The sequence below is a fragment of the Cydia amplana genome, chromosome 21 (genome assembly GCF_948474715.1).
Source record: "Cydia amplana chromosome 21, ilCydAmpl1.1, whole genome shotgun sequence".
In the NCBI taxonomy this organism is placed as follows: Eukaryota; Metazoa; Arthropoda; class Insecta; order Lepidoptera; family Tortricidae; genus Cydia; species Cydia amplana.
Window position 1 is genome coordinate 1,155,560 of NC_086089.1, and position 24,317 is coordinate 1,179,876.

At 36.9% G+C, this 24,317-nt stretch overlaps 2 protein-coding genes across 3 annotated transcripts in view; one reads left to right on the forward strand and one right to left on the reverse strand.

The window, feature by feature from the left end:
• LOC134658021 (dipeptidyl aminopeptidase-like protein 6) overlaps positions 1–24,317 on the reverse strand; it is a 205,773-nt gene that overhangs the window by 47,993 nt on the left and 133,463 nt on the right. For both annotated transcript variants that reach the window (XM_063513622.1, XM_063513621.1), the window contains exon 4: positions 1,660–1,754. In XM_063513622.1, the coding sequence (XP_063369692.1) occupies positions 1,660–1,754 (95 nt within the window). The remainder of the gene's footprint in view (positions 1–1,659; positions 1,755–24,317) is intronic.
• Positions 1–24,317, forward strand: part of LOC134658032 (trypsin-5-like) — a 93,579-nt gene that overhangs the window by 5,774 nt on the left and 63,488 nt on the right. The gene's annotated exons all lie outside the window — the stretch shown is intronic.

Below are 24,317 nucleotides of genomic sequence, written 5' to 3' on the forward strand. Positions count from 1 at the left end.
GTCAGTCGTTAGTCATTAGTCGTTAGTCGGCGCTGTGTTAATTAATTCTCGAACGCGATTAATCACGGGATGTCGGAGAACAAAGGTCACAGCAACTATGGGGCGTAGTGGAATAGACAACAGTAGTCTTGTCTGCAATGATTAATACCTATAGCTATGGCTATTAGATGCTGTTTTTATCTATGTTAATGAAGAATGTTTATACTGGACTTGATATACGCCAATAGGGCCATATATCTCTTTTGTTCTTACAGATCAGAAAAAAACCAGTATTTAATAATTGTCTATATGCCCTAATGGGACCACCACAGGAGTCAAGATATGTCTGTGACCGAAGCGGTAAGAGATGCCGATCGGCCATTGGTTTAAATACAGTCATCGGCGTCATCGCTGTCGATGTAGGCTGAAGACTACCTCCTTAGTCGTTGCAACTACCATGTGCAAAGATAATGATGATGGTAGGCCCTACATTTATCTACAGAAGACTAATTAGCCTACCATCTAACCAGTGATTTTCTGTTTCTCATATACTCGTAAGGCTAGATTGGACAAATGTAAGGAAAACGATTCAATATTTGTTCCCGAGTCATGTTAGCTGAGGTAAATGGTTTTATTACTCAATATGTATTATATTTTACAAATTAAGTACAATGCTATACTATTTAAACGTCATTGCTCAATAATCAAAAATAAGTTACGGGTTACTGTGTGTCTGTGTCTATTGTTTCACCGAGAGCCGCCGTGCTGTGGCAAAATTCAATAAGTGTCACGGGCCGTCTCAATACGGCGGCGGTTTGGAACTTTTTTAATAACTAAGATGGGGTAAAGTTATATTCAAATTGTTTTCAAAGTCGAGGTTAATCTTGAAATATAGAGCATAGAGGTATTATAAAGTGCTTACATATCTTTATTAATCTACTTGGATAATTACTTTCTATTATTATTAAGTAGCGTCACAATCGTAGATACCAGTAATGTAAGTAGGTAGCCTGGCAAAAAAGAGTAGAAATTAAAAAGTGGCAATATTGTAGTGTCGTCTCTTTCAAATCAATCTAAGAAAAACGGGACGTGTGGCAACACTACAGTGTTGCCACTTTTTAATTTCTACTCTTTTTTGCCAGGCTGTAGGTACAATGGAATAAATATAAAAAGTTAGTGTACAGCATTAATTCAATAATGAGAGCTTAAGTGGTGAAACACCTAAAGTCTATTTTTTTATTCCGTAGACTAAAATTACATTTCATAGTATGAACATCATGTGTCATTTCATACTATGAAATGTCATTTTAGTCTACCGAATAAAAAAATAGACTTTACCTACATAAATATTGCAACACACGGAACAAGTATGTTTTGCAATATACCTATGTATATTCACACTTTGGCTATAACTCTAAGAACAAGCAGCTTTTACTCGATTATTCGTATACCCATCAAATATATATTATACTCATAAAAATCCCACAAAAATTAATGCCAGCTAGATAGACATTATTTATTTAACAAAACAAGAACGTGTGTTTTGTAAACAATGTCACTGTAAATTTGAACGTCGAAAATGCCCTGAATCGCTTCGAGAAAAGGATGGTACGGCCGTGCCTCTTTGTGTTGCTCGACTTGGCGGGGCACTGCCGTGCCCCCAGATCAACTCTTACTTACGTAAGTGGTATTGGGCATGAGGGTCTTGGAAGACTGGTTGGCAGCGAACATGAGGCTGATGCCGCCCCACGCGTCGCGGTACACAAACTCATCACCTGTGGACAATCAGACCGTATGTTAGTGTGATTTTCATGATTGATTTCAGTCAGCAACCCTATTGGACTTAAAATTATGTGCTTATTGTTTCTTTTTTCTTTTTCCTTTTGTTTTATTTTGTTACTGTGTTTAGCGACAATAAATGACTTTTTTTTTTTTTTTTTTTTTATTGTTGTTACCGCGGTGGTAACTACAACCGCTTGCCGCGTGGTAACCTAAGTGTAAGGCCTGAGTGAACGCTCGAGTTGGGCGTGCAGTGGGGCGGGGCGTGCGGCGTGCATGTTAAACAAATGCAAACGTATAGGAGCGGCCTTAGTGCACGCTGCTCAAATCACTTGGGAACTCGACGCCACGCTGCACGCCCCGCCGAACGCTCCGCTTCGAGCGTCCACTCAGGCCTTACACTAAGACATACTCAGAAGAGTCATATAATCAATAAATAGTTTATTACATACCTAATAGCTACATATGTCGATCAGAAATTTCTAACAGGCCGAAGCGAGTTTTAGTTATTAGATCTGTTTCCAATATGATACTGATCCGTCAATGTCAAAAGTGTCAATATCAAAAGGCTTTCTGTTTATTTACTGCCCGAGGTTTGTTTACTATATTTCTGCTCGACGAAACCGGAAAGCGGCAACTTCGTTTAGCGCAGCGGACCGAAAGTTGAAACTTTCCGGCCGGAGGGCAGAAAAAGCAAAATGTTCTGCAGTTGCAGTATTTTAGAACAATCTGGCCATTCTGGCTGAACATCGTCGAATTCTCATATTGTACGAGTACATTTTAATGGATCCAAATAACTTTAGCAAAAGTTGTAACATTTAATTATAGGTATATTTAAGGGTTATTTTAATCATGTAATACAGACCGTAGTCACTCGAGCATATTAAGTAGGCAATTATGTTATTGATCACGTTATGACGCGGACGTGATGCAGAGGCGGGGTTTGTGACAACCCTTCAATGCGGTTCACGGCAACCAATGTTATTAAAATGGCTGACAATTTGATGTGTTGTGGTGGTCGTTTGTCACACGGAAATGAAATATTCATTTGTATTTTAATGACAAATGTGTTCGATACAACTCATGCTTATGCTAAGGCGCCAACCTTACGTTACTTCGTTAATTAATTCAATTTCTAGGCTACGATATTTAGTGCCATGTCTTGATCTATTACATTCTAGCTTCATGGACAAACTCATTGACTTTATCCTGTACTATGAATGCACTTTTCATGCAGTCACGTCAACGAATAACGCAGCGAATGAAAAAAGGTTCATGACGGGTAAAAAAGAGTTAATTTTTGTTTCATTCTTTAGACCTGTACCATTATGTATTGTCTTATGTTAGAAGAACCTTGTTTTCTAGAATTATAAGCAAACAAATCCAAATGCTATGCTGCAAAATCCTTAATATGCAACTTATGATAATATCTAAACTAAAAGATTAATGTTGCAATGAGGGTACGAACTTTTGACTTCTGAGTACAAGTATTCAAACACACGCAACGGTGTAGCGTGTGGTCGCTTGGTAAATACACGTAATTCCGTTAATGGAACTGCGTCACCGATAGTTATCGTGACACGTCACTTCGCGTTCGTTTCTGATAAACGTAAATTGTATTCAAATTTTATTTCGCTATTATTAAGCGACCTTACCTACTTATATTGTTGGCCTCTTTGGATAGTTGTAGCTCTGTCGAAAGTTAGACAAGTATAGCGGGCACACTACAATTCGATTTATATATAGTTAAACATAGTTATAGAAACTCAATTTAATTACCCAGATTTATATGTGAGCACTAGCTGTTGCCCGCGACTTCGTACCCGTGGATTAGTATATTTTCCCCATACAAACTTTGGACCCCCATTTCACCCCTTTAGGGGACGAATTTTGAAAAATCCTTTCTAAGTGGACCCCAATGAATCCGCATTGCGGATGCGGAATCGTGGATGCGGTGAATCCGCATTGGGCTAGCGTGGGGACTATAGCCCGAGCCCTCTCGCGCATGAGAGGAGGCCTGTGCCCAGCAATGGGACGTATATAGGCTCAAATTATTATAATTTTTATTATTATAGTGGACCCCTAGACCTTATAAGGAACCTACTTGCCAAATTGGGACTAGTCCCAGCGGTTCGGGCTGTGCGTTGATTTAAGTCAGTCAGTCAAGTCTTTCACGTTTATATATATAGATTCACTTAAAAGTGATTTTATTTTACATATTAATTTTCAACAGACCACTAATCCCAGAGTTAAGTAGTAAAGCTGTAGCAAACACACATTGCAAGCATAATGAATGAACGTAACCACAAGGAGTTCCTACGAATCCATGAATGTATTAAATTAGTCCTTGACTATACGCAGAGGCAGGCGTGTCTCACTCCGCGATTTCGTCGCTTTGCTACAGGTAGCTAAAATCGTACATCCGTTCGGCCCCAATTTTGGGGAAAGCCATAAGCCGCGCGTGGCGCTGTCGCCACCTAGCGGCCATATCTGTGCATCGTAACAGACGCGTTTTGTTAGTGAGTGAGTCTTTTGTACTTAGTACTATGATTTATTCTGTGGCAGAGGGCAAAAACAGAGCAATCAAATATTAATCCATAACATACGGTTCCAGCTGGGCAATTTGTGGCGACGCCAAAAAACCACCATCAACTCTCAATTTGTATTTAAATTCAATTTGTTCCACAACTGCGACAGTTATTAAATTGGTTCATGGGTATTTTTTGTATTGAAGTCAAATTATACTTCAACTGGCTGAAAAATAATTTGAGACTATCTCAATAAATTGAGCCAGACTGATATTAACAAGCTTTTATTAGGTCGACCTTATGTAACTAAGTATGTAATGGAATCTAAGGTAACTAATTTAACCATCTTCTAAGGATCGTAGCGTCATGAAAATTGGCAGCTGTATGTAGTTCTGATGACAATACAATAATATGGTACTGTCGAACTGATCTGATGATGGAGACAGGAGGTGGCCATAGGAACTCTGTGATGAAACAACGCAACCTAATTGTGTTAGGGGTTTTTAGAATTGTCTCGATGAGTATTATTTGTCTGTCGTAGGAAAAGTACAGTCAGCGATAAAAGCTTGTACCAAAAATTAAATTTTTGCCAAAAACTTATTTTATTATTCCTGCGAAGGACACTTTTTATTGGTGGAATCTTTAATGGATACTTAAGTTTAATCTAATGCAGTTTTATGACTATGTACTATATTCAAATATAATTCGATAGCGTGTTTCAACCCTGTTACTATTCGGAATTGTTAAATTATTAACTCGACAACAAAGTGAATGGCAGAACTGCCCATAAAACTGTTTACGGCGCTCATTTTACTCTAGTTCATATCAAAACAAGCAATAATAGACCCTTTCAACAATAAATTACGGCTTCTTTCAGTATGTTAGTTGAGGATGTTTTGAGCATTGTCTGATAGTGATTTGCTATCAGATGCCACAAACAAGTCGTTGAGAAGTTGGCATTCTAAATACGGAATGTTTTTCGGTTGCAAACAGAATGCCAAGTCTAGAACATCTGCAATATTTGTTAAGCAAATGTTACAAACATTTGAGAGGTTATACGATATTCTGTTGAAATAATACAATTCTTCTTCTTCTGTAAAGCCCCATTTAAACCGCAATGTAACGAAAATAGCATGCTAGTTTAAGAACCTTATAAAGGGAGCTTAAATTATATGTTTCTTCATACATAGGCCAAGTGCGAGTCGAACTCGCGCCCCAAGGGTTCCAATAAGATATCGCAATAAATAATCAATTTTCAACTGCATTGTAAAATGTAATGAAATTATAAGCTATATGCGCTTATAAAATATCTGAAACTGCAGTAATTGTTCAAACGATAAGGTCAGAGCGAACGTAGTGTGACATCACTTGAATTATTTTATTACCTGGGAGACAATTCAGCGAGTCGGAGTAAGAAAACTGAATGCTAAGTTATGGTAATGGGGTACCTAGGTATTAAATTAAATCTAACTACACCCTTTTGCATTCACATTAATTCTGCTGAGTTACGTTGGGCGTTGCAGAATGAAATATTAGTGTCTACATTGTCATGATTAATTCGGGAGAAATCCCTAGATATTAATGATTCAAAATTGTGGTTTTATCGTGATTTGTATTGAGGTATATAAGACTCTAGACCAGCGGTCGGCAACCCCTGTGAACCTGTCACTTGCGGCCCGCGAGCCTCCCTGGCTATTTTGTATCTAATATTGACAAACGACAATGTCTGATAAAGTCATTAAATATTAACAAAGTACGGCCTGCGTCAACTTCGTTAACTATGTGGCCCTTGGCTGCTAAAAGGTTGCCGACCGCTGCTCTAGACTATGTATAATTTTCACATAAATAATTGGTTGTACATACTTATTTAATTTGGATATATTGTTCTGAAATCTTGATTAAATTCAATCACGAATATTAGCATAGAATGTTCCTAAAAACTTCAGTTTTTCTTGTGGATATGCCATTTATAGTTATCGGCTACAGCCCTTCACTACCAACACAGATTCTTATCAATAGCACTGAGAAACATCAAACCCAATGAAATAAATAATTATTTATATATTTTTTTAAACTCTATTATGGTTTGTCTGCGCATGAGACTATTGCACGCACGCTTTTTGAAAAATTTGATTGAAAATTGAACTCTTACTCGAAGATCATCAATGAACAATATCTAGCGAATTTGCTTGACGCCGACATCATCCAAAGTTATCCTAACAAGAATAAATCACGACAGCCAGCGCTGGCAACAGAACTCAAAGCGTATTTTCGTGGCTGAGACATTAGCTTTCAGATGTACAGCCTCGCGTTGAAAACTAGAACGCTCATAAAAGCAAACCGACACAGCATCTTTTCCATGCGATTAGAAAAGTTTCCCCATAAAGATATATTTACGGGCCGAACTAGACTCGGACGGGATAGTTAACATAAATCAAGCCAGATACGCTCAATGGATGCGGTTTGGCCTCCTCGATTTATGTATATATACTACCGTATTCGAACTTCAAGATATTCACAAGAGACGACACGTACTAGATCCATTCTAGATGCGTTATAGTTTAGATTTCAACTAGTTCTCTTTTGCAGCGCAATTCGGGCAACCAATGTCACTTTTACGATAGATCGTGTTAGATATATATTAGATGTGAATTAGATCTCTAAGTAATATCTTGTGGAAATCGTTCAAAAGTATCTCCAGAATCGCGGAAATGTCAAATTTGACAGGTTAGATCTTAAACATATCGTTATCGTATTTTGGCGATGTCTAATAGATATCTATTACAAAATCCGAATCGGGCCCATAGAGTCCCGGTACCTGCTGTCCATACATCTCACGCCAAGAGGTTTACTTCCCATATGCACCCATTTATATATAACTCTGTTTGCAAAATTGTCGATCTAAAAACATGTTCCTTATCAAATGTTAAATCTAAGCTCATAAAATGGTTTGTGACCCTATCCTACATTGATACGGAAAATATTTATAAAAATATTATTATTAATAAAAAATATTCTTATTCTTTATTCTTATGTCCTCTGGAGCTATTTAAAGGCCCGATTGTACCAATGTAGCATTGAAATGGAATTGATATAGTATTTCAATATTGAATTTATTAAAGACCATTTTAACCATCAGCCGACTTCAGAGCCAGTACCATGAGTCACTGACAGTGTCAAAACTGACATTTACGCTATCGAGAACGTAATTTACTTTCTATACATCTCGTTTGCACTAATATGCGAGTACGAGCGAGATGTATAGAAAGTAAGTTACGTTCTTGACGGCGTTTATGTCAGTGCCAAACTGATGGTAGCCGTACAGCACGCCGCCGCCGAAACTTAATATTTATACGTGTGAAAGTTTGAATGTTTACTCCATGTTTACACGTGACTATTTTTGGATGTTATTTGGCATACAGATAGCTAAATAAATCAGGGAAAAAGTCTATAAATTATGTTTATTTAGTTAAAGATAAAGTCCAAATGCGTTTGATTTTGGTTTTAATTTCTTAAAAGTGACATTTATGACATATCAAAATAATGATCTCATTTAGTTATCGTGCGTCTCACCTGCGATACATGTACGGACAAGTACGAGCAAAATACACTGAATGACATAATTTTGATGTCAGTGTTGGAATTGGTCTGAATGTTTGTAACCGGCTAACTAGAGCGGTAGAAAATGAAACTAGGTTCATATAGTAAAACAATATAATATTAAAAATATGTACAATAAAATAAAGTAATTTTCGTCAGTACGTAAGCCTAAACAAATAAAATATCGTCACTGGCCTTAACGTTCTTGCATCCCGATCTTTGTCGAACCAAACGATCAATTCTGGCCGCGGGTGCTACCGCATCCGATGTCGTAGGCTCAGCAAGGTCCACGCAGAGAAAAACTTCAGCAGCAAATATCCATCAAAAGAAACAGCAACAGTAATAAGTACCTCTTCAGTTTTAAGGCAGAAGTAAAGGCTGCAACAATCGTACGTTCTTAGACGTCGGGTCGGAACCTAACCCAAGCCTCATTTCGTTACAGGAAACCAGTGACGTACAAATAAGACTTGGATTAGGTTTAATTTAAACATAAACAGAAACTTAATACTATATATACAATTATACAAATATTACCTGCATTAGTGGCAGCCTTCGTATATAGTTTTTAGTACAAATCATAAGCATCGAGTCTCATTTAATAAATAAAATCAAAGTTGTGCAATTTGCAACAGAATTCCAATTGAATATTGATGAGAAAAAACAAAAGACGGGCGAATGGCTTAGTTTTTATTTTACAACCGGCCAGTGCGCGCGGTGGCTGCACTATGCAGGTTTGCCATGTTACATGTTATAGTACCAATAACATCCAGTTTTATAGTTGGTATATTTCTTAAATCGGCTGTAGCGACGTGCTACGAATGTGCACGGTGTCTACGCTGCTACGAATTGGGTCCGCGTGTAGAACACAAATAGGAGTATGTGACCAGCCTACTACGAGCTTAGTTCGCACACAGCTAGAGGAATATCTAGGTTAGAAAATATAATACACATTATTTTATTGGTGTGAGAGGATTGAACTTGAGAAAGTTGGATGGAATGAGACATGTAAAATTGACGGCCAAGACTCTTTTACTGTAAAAAAGTTATCAGATCTCCAAGACCCCAAGCCCTGACCTTATTAATGCTGAACCTTGGCTTAAAATCTACAGCTTCGCCATTATTTTTTGTGTCTTGCCAGAATACAAGGCGTAGCATCAGCAGAATTGTCACCGGCTGTCAAAAACAATCTGGAATGGGATCTAAGTGGCCCGGTTCGACTCCCACGCACGATTAGGCTTATTTATTGACTGTCACTGCCAAACGTCAACTGAGTGGGGGGGGGGGGCGGCCTATCGGAGGGGGAATGGGACCACTTAGCCGCAAAATGAGTTATCTTAAAGTAGTAAAATATTAGAAATGAAATGTTTTGAAATATCGATAAATATTTGGTTTGTTTTGGAAATGTTCAACATTTTAAAGATGATATATCTGCATGAATTGTAGCGAGTAATATCCCGTGATCTCTACCCGTCTAGGAAAATGGTGTAATTTTTATTTATGTAATAAGTTTATTTAAAATATAAGGAATGACGACCGGAAAAAGAGGGGGGAGACCGTGGCAACAGTGGAAAATAAATCCCTTCTAATATTATGCGAAAGTAACTATGTCTATCTGCTATCTCTTCACGCTTAAACTGCTGAACTCATTAAGATGAAATTCGGTATGGAAATAGTTTGAGACGCAGACGAAGTTGCGGGCAAAGCTAGTAAATTACGATAAAAAGCGACTTTGTACACGTGAATAAAACCGATGTTTCAAAGCCTTTTGCGGGTATACAGGATGATCGGTTTTGATGGACCATTACCAAGACGATAAATCCCCTGGTACGTTAAACATCAAAACTTGCGGCCGTCAAATCGCCGACTTTACTGCCGGATCACGTAGTCGACTATAATCTACCAGTTTGCATGGCCGTTTGTCATCGGATCGTCAATTTCCAATGATTGCGCAGGCGCAAAAACCATGCAATGGTTGGCTATTGGCAATAGCTTGGGTCTTAAAAGCTCAGAATTGAAGAATTTTGTATTAGTTTTATGAGACTGCGATTTGTCTCGAGACAAATCCTTTTTGAGTATTTATAGAATCCTACCGGCTGCGCCATGTAACGTTTACTATATTCGATGAAACACTGAGTTTATTAATATATTATTTTAAACTATGTTTAACACATAAGAAACATTGGCCAACTCCAAGAGACCGCTCACAATCATTTTACATAGTTCATTAAACTAGCATCTGTACTGAAAAGACTTAAATTTCGACATACTGACTGTCCAGAATCTAAAAATTGAGACGAGTTTAAAACTTGAAAACTCCTATGACTATACCTAAGTAATCTTTACCAATGCCATGAGATTGTAATAGAGCGCATTCCCATCCAAGAGCGTATACGGGTCGCTTTCTTTTAGAAATCTTCACACAAAGTGACTCATTCTCATTGTTCTTGAGTATATAAAGATTTGTCCGGGCGTTCGCTTCGTCCGTACTTGGCAAGGGACTGGAATTACTCGACAGATCAGAGTTTACGGCCCTTTTACTGTTAACGAGTTGCGGTCTTTCCAGAGCTAACCAAGTTCCGTATTGAATAGTTAAGTACAGGAAATGATACGAAACTGTATCCACCGAGACATTTCATATTTATCAAAAAAATATCAATCTACAAAAATTGTAGTGAAAATGAATGATATCAATGTCTATATTGAATATGAACAAATAACAAGCAGATTTAGGCATTATATGGCTATAAATACGAATGCAATGCAAAAATATTAAAAACACAAACTGATCCGTATTTAAGTTTCATTTAAATATATGTGTAATAGTCCAAGCACATCGACTTCCATTTAGTATCTTCTCTTTATGTATAGAACACAACATATTGTGGTCGTTAGACTCTTCCACCATTTCTACGTGAAGCACTTATGTGCTCGTAACACTTTATACCACTTTTATTGTTTTCCGGCTACAAGGCTCTTCATGCCGATCGAAGGAAAACATGTTTGATTGGATTCGCTTGACTGCTCCAATGTGTTAACTGACAGACAATCTTGGTGAAGGGTTTTTAGTGGATCACACCCCAAACAAAACCAATAAAAGAGATATACATAATATGTTTGATATAGAAACTTTAAGAATACTATTGCGTAATTTTATTGTAGAGAATCTCAATTAATTTTGACATATACCAACTTCGAAAGCTTTGCATAAAACTTATAATCAAAAATTGTTTTGATACAGAAGTGAGGTAAATTCACAGATCGCATAATATCTCGACAGTTTCAAATGAGCAGCTGTTGCAGTTTTGTTTTGAATCACAATCACATTCGCAAGTTGCGTCCGGAAACTAAACTTCGGCCCCGACCCGCGTGACATTTATCCGCTACGGGCCATTCGAGTCCGATAACGACAAATTTGAGTGAAATACCAAACAGAACGAGCTACGTTTCTCTGCGAGAACGAATTGAAATTAGAAGATTAACTGGAGAACAAAGGGTAACAGTTGCTACGTTGCTAGACTCATGTGAAAAAGATCGCTGGGACAGAAAAGATCTTCGTTGCACCGTTGGGCAAGGGCAGTGCACGATATTCTGGCTCCATGGAAGAGGGCTGTATGTAGCTGGCGCATTTGCACGGAGCGGGTGAGTTGGATTACGAAAAATAGTAGGTACGAGCAACGCTAACTGTAGCGCGGACGTGCGCAACGGATTTTACTTACAATCGCCAGGTAGCGAACGCCCTAAAGCTGTGATTATTTTTCGATTTGAATCTGCGGACTGTTAAATATAATACCTGTAACCTGTACCTGTAATACCTGTTGTGGCGTAATGTAAGTAAACCAAGCTATATGCCTTTCCCTCTGATATGTTCCGTGATCTTCTAATTCTACAGGAACTAGTAAAATGTAACGTGACATCATCTAAGTCCCAGACGTTCTTCTTTAACATCACAGATAAAAGATAGAAACAGATAAACCTACAACGTGACCTAATACACTTGGAACATCACCGACTCTGTGCCGTCGTTATGATTCTCTCACATTATCGCATTCTATTAGCGACGCGGGCAGATATTGTGGCCGCGATATAGCCACAACTATTCTGATTATTGGACCTCAAATAAGCCCCTGTATTAAGCGAATGGGGTGACGTTTATTAAGGTACAAACAGAGGTTCCTGGAAGTAGAATACATTGTTTTGTAAATTACCTCGCCCTGTGTGACTTCACGATCATAATATGAATTCTTATAGATTGAAATGCCTGCAATTTATAATGTAATATAAATGTAAATGTATTTTAAAAACGTATAAGTAACATTTGCGAGAACGAAATACCGGCTAAAGTGCTCAAAATTAAAAATATCTAAAAATGCACTTTGTAAACACCTGTGCCGCTTCGATATATGTGATGGACAATGTACAGACATATATAATCAGAAGACATTAAATAATATCTGTTTCACAATCATGAGAACGAGTATTAGGTATACAACATAGCCAAAAACAATATAATTTTACTTGGATATAAATAACCCACCTATACTAGGGGTTTTAATGGAAGGCCTCTAATGTTTAAAAAATTAAAAACTTCAGTCTATTGTAGCAGCATTTCAATTACTAATGAAGTCGGTCCACTTCGACCAGCCACGATATGTGCGCATTAACAGAATGTGGGTAAGCACACGTCAGTGGTTATGTGGTCGTGATATAAAGCGATCAATGTACGAATTATACTGGCCAATGTAGATAGATTACATTTGTACCTAACATGAAAACATGTATGAAATATAGTTAAGTAGTTTTGTTCAACGTTCATCGATTTCCACGTATTTTAATTGTCAATACTTAATTATATCTATGTAGTAGATATTTTTTGTAAAACGAAGTATGTCCATAACGAACTGATAAATAAATAATCTTGATATTTGATTTGACATTTGAATGTATAACTAATACACTTTTATGAGTCATTTTTATTCCACTTTTAACTTTAAATAAACATGCACGCTAATGGGAACAGTTGTGTAGAAAGTTTCTAATAAAAAAAGCGGCCAAGTGCGAGTCGGAGTCGCCCATTAAGGGTTCCGTATTTAGGCGATTTATGACGTATTAAAAAAAAACTACTTACTAGATCTCGTTCAAACCAATTTTCGGTGGAAGTTTACATGGTAATGTACATCATATATTTGTTTTAGTTTTATCATTCTCTTATTTTAGAAGTTACGGGGGGGGGGACACAATTTACCACTTTGGAAGAGTCTCTCGCGCAAACTATTCAGTTTAGAAAAAAATGATATTAGAAACCTCAATATCATTTTTGAAGACCTATCCATAGATACCCCACACGTATGGGTTTGATGAAAAATATTTTTTTGAGTTTCAGTTGTAAGTATGGGGAACCCCCAAAATTTATTGTTTTTTTTCTATTTTTGTGTGAAAATCTTAATGCGGTTCACAGAATACATCTACTTACCAAGTTTCAACAGTATAGTTCTTATAGTTTCGGAGAAAAGTGGCTGTGACTTACGGACGGACAGACAGACGGACAGACAGACATGACGAATGTATAAAGGTTCCGTTTTTTGCCATTTGGCTACGGAACCCTAAAAACTGGTAGGAAGATAGCGGCACGACTCTACATAAGGCTTAAAAAGGCTTTAAGCTCTCTTTAGCACAGCTGTGAACTTTCGTGGCACTTGCCAGCAAAAATAAAATTGAATCGGGCTAGTCTATGCTGGAAAACGTTAATAGAGTTAGACCAAGTTAGGTCTGCAGAGATTTTGCGATAGCACACGCAGTGCAAGTGTTATTTATACGTTATGATTTCATAGAAGTTTGACGTTTAAAATAACACTTGCACTGCGTGTGCTATCAAAATCGTTGCAGACTTACCTATCTTGGTCTAACTCTAAAACATTATTGCAGAGGCGGGAGGAGGGGAAATCAGTTTGTGGATGAGTTTAGATTCAGTCGGACGATGCGAAGTGGAGTCCGATAAAGAAGTCGAATTCACGAATTGCCATTTCCCGGAGAGAATACGAATACACGAATTCCAAACACTACCAGTTAGAACTACATTAACTATGGTTAATCGACTACAGATTTTTATTTGTGTAGAACTCAGCTCTTTTTGGAAGTGTGTTAAAATTGAGATATTACCCACACATACCCAACCTACATACATCCATTTATGTGCCTACAGCATATTGCATATTGCGGTTCTGATAAATCTCTTTCTCACTTAATCGTACGTATACTGATAGCGAGCAGACCCACAAGTCATAAGGCAAACATACATAATGCATTTTCTCATTAAAATATTTTGTCGAGGGATCCATGAAAACTCAGTTAACACCGACGAAGTTTTGCCCCGAATAATGTGAGGGCGAGTATCAGCCAACAAAATTAGTAAACTCTTTGCACGGTCGCGCTGCAAATCTGCATGCGTGGTCCCGCAAACTTATTTACAGTTTCCAGTTCAGTTTACAAGTTTTGAATAGAGTTTAAACGTAATTTTTTAAATTTTCAATATATTACCATTTAATTAACAGCTATTGAATTTGTGAAAACAATTTGCGATACGGTACATCCGTATCGCAAATTGTTTTCACAAATTCAATAGCTGTTTTACCGACTTAATACAAACTAAAGTTCTTTTTGTGTAGGTATCACAACATAGTATAAAACAAAGTCGCTTCCCTGTCTGTCTGTCTGTATGTATGCTTAGATCTTTAAAACTACGCAACGGATTTAGATGCGGTTTTTTTAATAGATAGAGTGATTCAAGAGGAAGGTTTATGTGTAATTTGTTAACCCGTGCGAAGCCGGGGCGGATCGCTAGTGTATTTATAAATTGAATAATTATCCCCAGGATAACTAAAGTAAGCTGATGAGGTGGTGTTATTTTATTACAAAGGCTGTGAGTGAATTAAATACATCAAAGGCGAACGTATTCCTGTGTGGTATCTCTATATATTATGCTGTATATTCTTTTACACGGCAGTGCATAAAATAACACGAAGAATATAATATGCTAAATTATGTCAGTCTGTTTATCATGAAACTCGTGAAATATATTTAGATTATTTATTCAGTTCAGAGCGGCCGCAAATGTCTCTCAAGGACAAAAGGGTCGAAATTTATAGCCGAACGAAATAAGTCTTTACTTATGGGGTCCTCTATTTAAAAGCTCGGAGAACATTCGTCACGGCCTTTTGCAGGGCAAAGGCTATGAATTAATCTAAATAAATAATACATACCACTAGGTTTTAACCTTTTCCACGCCGTGTCAAAGACAAAAGCTGTCACACAGAATGCCACATCATTGAAGTGTCAAAACTGAAGTTGAACTTTATTTATATGCACGTAGGTCGATGTTGCTCTGTGGTCTGTGATCGATTATTCGGTCTTTGGCGTTGAACCTACGGTGCGGATATATCGGTCATTGGCGTCCAAAAGATTAAAGCGTTATGTAGTTGCCAACCTGTACGATTATGGAACTACAGGGTGCAAACAGCGCGGCAGCACGTCTGCGTCATGCCGTACGTCATAATTTTATCGATACCGACTTGTAGTAAGTTTCACTTGTCGAAGCACTACTACTACAGATTGCACCCGTCAAACCAGGGTATGGATATAAAGTTCAATGTAGTATCAATTAACCTTTTAACCGCATATAATTTTTCATCAAGCGTTCTGGTGTCGCCGGCGGTACGAAGTAACACGAAGTTTCGTCTTATTTATCAGACCGCGGCGAACCCGATTTATCAGTCTACGGCGGTAAAAAGGTTAAAAAGTTTATATTGGTGTCAATAGTAAACCCACTACGTGAATAATGCTCTATTCTCTGCTGTCGATATGATCCTATGCAAAATGCATGCCTGCGCTGCGCCGCGCATCGGCATTTGCCTAATGGATGCATGCGTGATGAGTGGATCTGTTTATTTGAAACAGGGCACATTTGACACGCCACATTAGAAGTGATTGTGATTGATAGCATAACAAATCCCGGGTAGACGGTGCGTCTAATATTAATGTTTTCGTTGTGGTTTGTTACCTGTGCTTAAGTTTGACATCAGACAATTTTGACGCTTTTCACTGTACCATCGTCCACACTGTTAACTGTCCATAGGTGGACAAAAGGCATAAGGTTCACCGATGGACAGTTAAGGGTGTTGCTGTTTGTACGTCTCCAACCGTCGATCGGGACAACGTTCGGATGTCAACCTCAGCTGCATTACTGCTGCACCTATTTGCTCATAAATAAACTAATAATAAATGTCACGCGCGGTGGTAGTATGTAACGTAACGCTTGAGGTTTCCTGTTTGATAGTTAGGTACATTACATTAGTTTGCTGCACATACCCTTAATTTATTTGCAACGCAACTCACCTTTTTGTGCTCTAGTATACAAGTGATACCTACTTACGTAAAATTCTACTTATTTTCTTGTTATTTTTCGTTCGTTAATACAATCTCATTTTGAAGAAATTTATTTTTATTCTAACGGACGAATGATTTAATACGTGACGTGGGGCCGTGTCCGCAACTCGGGCAAATTAAAATTTTTAGAGACTTTAAGAACCTTCTTGAATTGAAGACCTTTTTGTAAACCAAAACTGAATCCATCCAAGGTAACTTATACAAAGGAGCTGTTAAAGAGACACGGTGTTTCGAAGGTTGAAAATGGACTGTTTTTTTCGCGGAAAGAATGTCAGCTTTCGTTGGCCTAAAAGATTTACGGTTTTTATGTAAATTAATTTTTATTCGCAATCGTTTTCCTTTGTTTGCGAGTTTCTTTTGATTTACTGCGGGAGGGAATATTAAGAATCACTTTGCCGTAGCGCCGGCACTTGCTGGCATAAGGCGCAATATTACATGAGCGGAGTTTGCTTCATATGTGGGTAATATCGGTTGCAATAACATAGAAATAAAATATAGCTGTTATTAATTTTCCTCCACTGAACTTTTGTCGTAACATATTGCCATTTTTATTATAATTTATAATGCCCGATCAATCCTTTATAGATTACTCGTATAAGGCTTTATTTAAACGTAAATAATTGAAACATATCCTCGATCGCTCAACTCGCGACCTTGGAAAGTACGTATTTTCTAGTGATCAATCATCCCTAAGCGCCCATGGAAACCTTCATATTTTGTTTGAAATACCAGGAAATAATAGCGAAGAGAAGTTGTAATTTACTTACTTAAATGAAGTTTCGCTACTCGTAAATGTGGAAGCGTGCCAAATCTCTTGCGGCAATGCCCACATTTTATCTTTGCGGCAAAAACAACGCGCGAACTACACTCTTATAAATGGTCGGCATAATTGACTTTATGAGGTTTGAAATACAGACGAAAATCGATTACGATGGAATTATACTTATCTACACACATGTCATTAGTGCTCTATAATGCGTTTAGAAACCGTAGAAAATTACAAGCTTTATTACAACCAATTTTACTATGAGAACTTTCTTATCTGTGGTAGTAGGAAAATTTGTATTTGAATGTACATAACGTTATAGATTTTTGTAAGGTTATGAGTTTAAATTTGGAACAGCAGTCAAAACTCAAGTGGGTCTCTATTCTAGTATCCATATATATTAAAACAGTTATCAATACGAAACGTCAATTTAGTATGTTTTTTAAATATAAACCGCACGATATTTGATCTCGAGTGACATGAGAATAGGGACTTCATTCTTTTGTCTAGAAATTAAAAAATAAAAACCGGCCAAGTGCGAGTCGGACACGGAGGGTTCCGCACCATCAACAAAAAATAGAGAAAAACAAGCAAAAAAACGGTCACCCATCCAAGTACTGTCCCCGCCCGACGTTGCTTAACTTCGGTCAAAAATCACGTTTGTTGTATGAGAGCCCCACTTAAATCTTTATTTTATTCTGTTTTTAGTATTTGTTGTTATAGCGGCAACAGAAATACATCATCTGTGAAAATTTCAACTGTCTCGCTATCACGGTTCGTGAGATACAGCCTGGTGACAGACGGACGGACGGACGGACAGCGGAGTCTTAGTAATAGGGTCCCGTTTTTACCCTATGGGTACGGAACCCTAAAAACTACGGATGTGTGACATGCGTGAAAAAAGTTTTCATTCACCGCCATTTGACGTACAGTTTATCTTTTAGTTAGTTTTAAGTACCTATGTGTTTAGATAAAGTAGTGTATGTAACTGTACATAATTAGGCATTAAAACACTCGTGTGATCCTTTTAAGAAACTCACTAATGTTCGTTTCTTAAACCCACACTCGTATTTTAATGCCTCTCATTATGTAGCAGTCACATAAACTACTATTAAGGACAGTATTTATTATTATTGATTTCGTCTTTTCTTACCCATTGAGCGTAGGCAAACGGAAGTCACTGTCGAAAATGAGATTCCCTTCGAGGCATTTTGTGAAGACCTTTTATGAACCGTTTCATCTTACCACTTTTATTTTTTGTGGCATCGTTATTTGTCAGCATTCCTATATGTACCTTGGCAAAAATAATGTAAAGAATTCCTGTAAGAGCTTTGTAACTTCACAGAGCAAATAAGCAAGTAATAATATTTGGGAGCTATAAGACGTTGTCTTAAATTCCTTATTAAATTAAATACGGTATTTATTGAGCTGATATAGTTATAGGTTTTCTTTTACTGCCGTAGTAAATCAGAAGAGCCCCGTATCTTCATTTGCAATATTTTAGTATGTAGAGAGTTATAGTCACGGGTCAAGATTGTGTCTTAACTAACTCAAAACCTTTGCAGACAGATATGGCGAAACTATAAGGGCTCATTTAGACGGTGCGAGAACTCGCATGCGAGTTTCATTACATTGCGTCATTGGATCGGTCGGCTGAATTGATGTAACCTCAATAGAGTTCGCGCGCCGTCTAAATGAGCCCTAAGAGTTCCTCGTTGACTATTAAGGAACGATAATATGATAGCCTATTTAGTTAGCTAACTTTATACTAAGTTAGTATGTTTACAAGGCCATACTTGAATTAGGTACGCAATATTAAAACCTCGTAATGAACTGTATCGTTTTTATATTATATTTGTTATTGCTCTAACTATATAAAAAGTAAAAACCGGCCAAGTGCGAGTCGGACTCGCGTTCCAAGGGTTCCGTACATTAAGTACGACTCACGCTTGACTGCACATTTCTAATAGATTTTCCTGTCATCTATAGGTAAAGACCTATTTTGTGTATTTTTTTCAAAATTTTAGACCCAGTAGTTTCGGAGATAAGGGGGGGAATGGACATTTTTTGCCTATTTTCTTAAATAACTGCTAAACTATTTATCCTAAAATTATAAAAAAAATATATTTGAGATTCTTACAATGAGCTCTTTCATTTGATATGTAACATAATATAGTTTGAAAAACTTTATTTTTTAATTTTCTCATTTACCCCCCAAAAATGGCCTCCATATTTAAAATTTATTTATTTACGTTACACATCCATCTTTGGGTCACAAACTTACATATGTGTGCCAAATTTCAACTTAATTGGTCCAGTAGTTTCGGAGAAAATAGGCTGTGACAGACGGACGGACAGACAGACGAGTGATCCTATTAGGGTTCCGTTTTTTCCTTTTGAGGTACAGAACCCTAAAAAACTACGCAGTATCATATGGGGTGGTTGGAATAAAGAACGAACGGGGGAAACAAATAAGTGACGCGACATATCCACTTTATATTTCTAGCGTGACATGTTGACAGACGTAAACCACTTTCAATTAGTGAAGAAAATCCATGGGGAAATCTGTGGAAGGGTGGAAAAGTGTCAGCGGAAACTTTTCGCTTAGCACTATTGCGAGAATACTATCGGATGAGGACGGAAGGAGGGTGGCTTTAGTTATTGCTTTTATGCGATTACTTCAACGTATCCAAACCCAAACATTGTAAACTGAAATAGATGTCATATATTAAAGAAAAAAAGTGACGAGTGGTGAAGGCAGTATTTAATAATAGTAGTTTATGCAACAGTGATATAATAAGGGTTCTTAAAATTCAAGGGTCGAAGTTACAAAACGAGACGTAGTCGAGTTTTGTAAAAAAAGACCCGAGAATTTTAAGAACCAGTTATGAGCTGTTGCATACATTACTTTTTCTATGACAGCTGCAGCAAAAAAAAAAAAAAAAGAGTTATTATTAAAAAAAAAAGAGTTATTATTAAAAAAAAAAGAGTTATTATTTAAAAAAAATTGAGTTGTTATTTAAAAAAAAAAGAGTTATTATTGTAAATGAAAACATACCTCTTTCAATCAAGATGATCGGAACTTGTATCTTTAAAAAAAATAAAGCAGTTGTATTATACTCATAAGATGACTGCTAGCAGTCATCTTATGAGCCTATAGACAAAGCATTCAAATGACATTGCTTTAGATATCACTGTCAGTCATTTAATTGACACATTTAAGTGCTGGAGTAGAAAAAATAATTTGATTGGTTCCCAAAGTACACAACATTGTGTTTACAAATATAAAAGGGTAATTTTTCTTAGGTAGGTACTCAATAAAAATCTTCGTAAGAAGAACCGATCATTCATAGAAATAATGGAACATTTTAGTTCCTTTAGTGGCACATATACTATTGTAGAAAGATGTTTCAAAATTAAGTTACCTATTCAAGCTTTAGTGATCTCGTATCACAATTGGTATAAACCGAAGACTGAAAACTAAATAATCTAAAAGAAAAACTAGCATATTTTATTCATTCTCCACCCGACCAGCGGCTTTCAAGATGTAAATGAATTAAGGAAATCTGGGCGCGCACTACAGAATTCATCTCAGTTCGCTTGATCCCTCTCAGCCGGGATTTTTCCGCTTCCTATGCTGTAGGTAATTAAAATCTGTATTAAGCATTCTGTGTTAGTACGGTTAAGGTTAAATAAACCTCCGTATGATTTTAGTGTCTGATAGCAAAATACCTCGCAAAATACAAATAGGAAAGTTTCTAATTTTTAAGACACCGTAGAAATGTCACAATTAAGCTCGCTACGAAAATGAATGTTGAATTAATAACTTAATTTAAATTTTCATACAAAAACAATTTCGATGGCGTTCCATGTAAATACACCTAAAACTAAAATAAAATTCACAAAAAACGCGGTCCCCAGGCTCCCATTCCCATGAGCCTTGGCAAAAAGTCGGAACAACGCTAGGAAGATGGCGATGATGATTTAAATGTTTAAGGGTACAAATGTCACAATAAAATATGACGTAAAATGAAACGTTTTGCACAGAAACCTTATAACACCTCTTTTATTTATCAAAAGACCTAACTCGCGGTATATGCGCCAGTCCCAAGAGACTGCGGCTGGCGCGACGGCTGCTAACCTATGTACCTACTTACTAAACGTCTATTACATTGGTCACGTCATGGACTAACCTATTAGGACTCGCAATCGCCATTTTGAGTAGCGTACCCCGGAAGAAAACATTTTTTTTGTATTAGACTTAGATGGCGTCGGTCATTCAGCGGGCTGTAGGTTGTGTAGCCCATTCCGCAAGAGGGCGCTGCCACTAGAAGAGTTGTAGACGTTGTAGTTGTTAAGGTGTAGTTCTTAGTTTTTCTTAAACGAATGGATAGATGGCGCAATAATTTTAATATTAGGTAGCTGGTCAACCAAATCTTGTCAGTAAAAAAAGGCGCGAAATTCAAATTTTCTATGGGACTACATTTTTCAAATTTGCCGCCTTTTTCTACTGTCAAGATCTGGTTGACCGAGTATACTACCGCATCATTTGCGTTTCTATGTGTGAACAGCGCATCTGTACACGTGTCATTGTGTGAGTTAGTTGTTATTATTATAATTAGGGCTGACTTTCGTTTTTTGTCACAGATAGCAATCAAATGTATATGTTTTAGATAAAAATGGTCTTCACAGCAAGATGTGTTGTCGTTAATTGTGTAAACACTAGCAGAAATAGTGACTGCAAATTTTATAGATTTCCAAAAGTAGTGTGGAAACAAGAACACGCAATAAATGGATAATTGCCGTAAGGAGAAAAAAAGTAAGTCACCTAACCTAACCTCTAAAATCATACCTTCCTTAAATACGCAAAAATTTGATTTATGTTGTAAACGTATCAAGTTTTAACGGTGAATTATTTTGTTATAGTCCCGATGGCACTCAAAACCGGACGACAGAATTTGCAGTGCTTACTTTATTGTTGGTAGAAAGGCTGATGAAAGTGATGAACAAGCCAGTCCCAGCTATGTTCCAAGAATCGAGACAAATCAAGACGGATTGACGAAAATGCGGCAATATCGAGGTTCCAACGTTATATGGAACGAAGAAACGCGAAAAAATAGAAGCTGTTAGTGCTATTAATACAACTAATACAAGTGACTTTGAATTGCTGGAAAATAGTGTTAGTGTGACTTCAAAATATTGATAGTGAATGTCAAGTGGACCTGTATACAGGTGTACAAAATCCAGGAAAGACGTTTACGTGCAACAGGTACATATTTTATGGTAAAAAAACGTGATGCCGAAGTTCAAACAGAAATATGTAGATATCAGTACCAGTGTACGAAGATTATTAAGCATTTTAAAATAACAAAACTCGAAGTCTGTAATACTGCTAAAAGTATTTCTCTGGATCTAGCCACCATAACTGACAGTAAATATTTTGCTGGATTTTAATTTATTAAAACCAACGAACAGGGGCCGATTGCATAACAAACTACAACTAATAATACAACCGGAACTCCTTATTTAATAAGTTAAATTAGAAAAGGAGTTCCGCTTGTAATATTAGTTGTAGCAAGTTGTAATTTGTTATGCAATCGGCCGCAGCTTGTAGATCTTGCAGGTGTTACTCTTAACAACTTCAACTTTTTATTAAAAACTACACAAATAAATTATATGGTGAGCGAAAAAGATAGACTTCTACTTTTCTTGATGAAAATAAAACTTGGTGTCACATTTTCAGCACTCAGTGTTTTGTTCGGTATTCATAGAACAACAGTGTCAAGAATATTCTGCCCGTATGTTGAAGAAGTAGCAGCTGTTACATCAAATTTGGTTTTTTGGCTAGAATGCTTCCGTCCGGAGTATAGTAACACTAGAGTACAGAGTTGCCTATAGTACCTACAGAGCAAGTATAGAAGTACCATCAAGTTTTGCTAATCGTGTGTATTGCTACTCACACTATAAAAAGGGTTTTACCTCAAAAGTGCTTATTGGTATTACTCCAGGGAGGCTTCATATCGTTCAAGTCAAAAGAATGTGGTGGAAGAAAAAGTGTCTCCCAAATAACGAGTCAGGATTAGTAGACTACTTAAAAAATTGGGATATTGTCTTGGCTGATAAGGGATTTCCGGCAATAAAGAATGTAATTGATGAAAGTGGAAAAGAAATTGTTTTTTTAGACTGGAGGAAACCGGCCTGTTTTGAGAAAAGTCGTCGACATCTCTTCTAAATACCTAAAACTGGTATGGATGTGTTCCTCGTGATCTCTAGAATACGAATTGACCGGTTTTGGTTTATGGAGGGGGGGACGGGTCGAAAAAAGGGGGGGGGGCAAAGATGTCGGCCGACCATCATTGATATTTGTGCTATTATCTATGAAAAGGGAGCTTATTGCCGATGGCGCTTACGACACTGACATCGATAAGCAAAAAACGTAGTAGTTTAAAATTGGGGATTCTGGCACATGTTTAGTTGTTTTGATTCCCAATTTAGCAATTAAGTTTCTTTGAATACTGGAACATTCAATGTTGCTGTCTATCCAATGCGGAGGTCAATTTATGTTATGTGACGCTGATGGACTGATCAGTCATGTTGTGTTAGAAAACTTAAATCGGATTTAAAGGTCCCTTTGTAGTTTTTTATAAATAACTCTTAGACATAGACATAGAAAAGTTTTATTCAACATCACATGAAGTTGCACGCTTAAACGGTGACCTGTAGCAAAAATGATCTGATACATAAGTAATCTTCATAAAATTTTCTACATTAAATATTCTATACGCTTTTTCGCTAGGATCAATATTTAAAAAAATATTTAAGGGAAAAAGTTAATTATAATCAATTGTTAATATTTTTTGTAAACGGTGGCCTGTAGCAAAAAATGTTCTGATACATAAGTAATCTACATAAAATTTTCTACATTAAATATTCTGTACACTTTTTCGCTGGGATCAATATTTAAAAAAATATAAAAGGGAGAAACTTAATTATAATCAAACAATTAATCAATCAATTTTTTGTTAATAACTCGTAAACGGTGGCCTGTAGCAAAAAATGGTTTGAAACATAAGTAATCTACATCCAATTTTCTACATTAAATATTCTATAAAAAAATTCGGTAGGTTCAATATTTAAAAAAATATTTATGGGAGAAAGTCAATTATAATCAATTGTTAATAATTTTGTAAATAACTCGTAAACGGTGGCCTGTAGCAAAACATGTT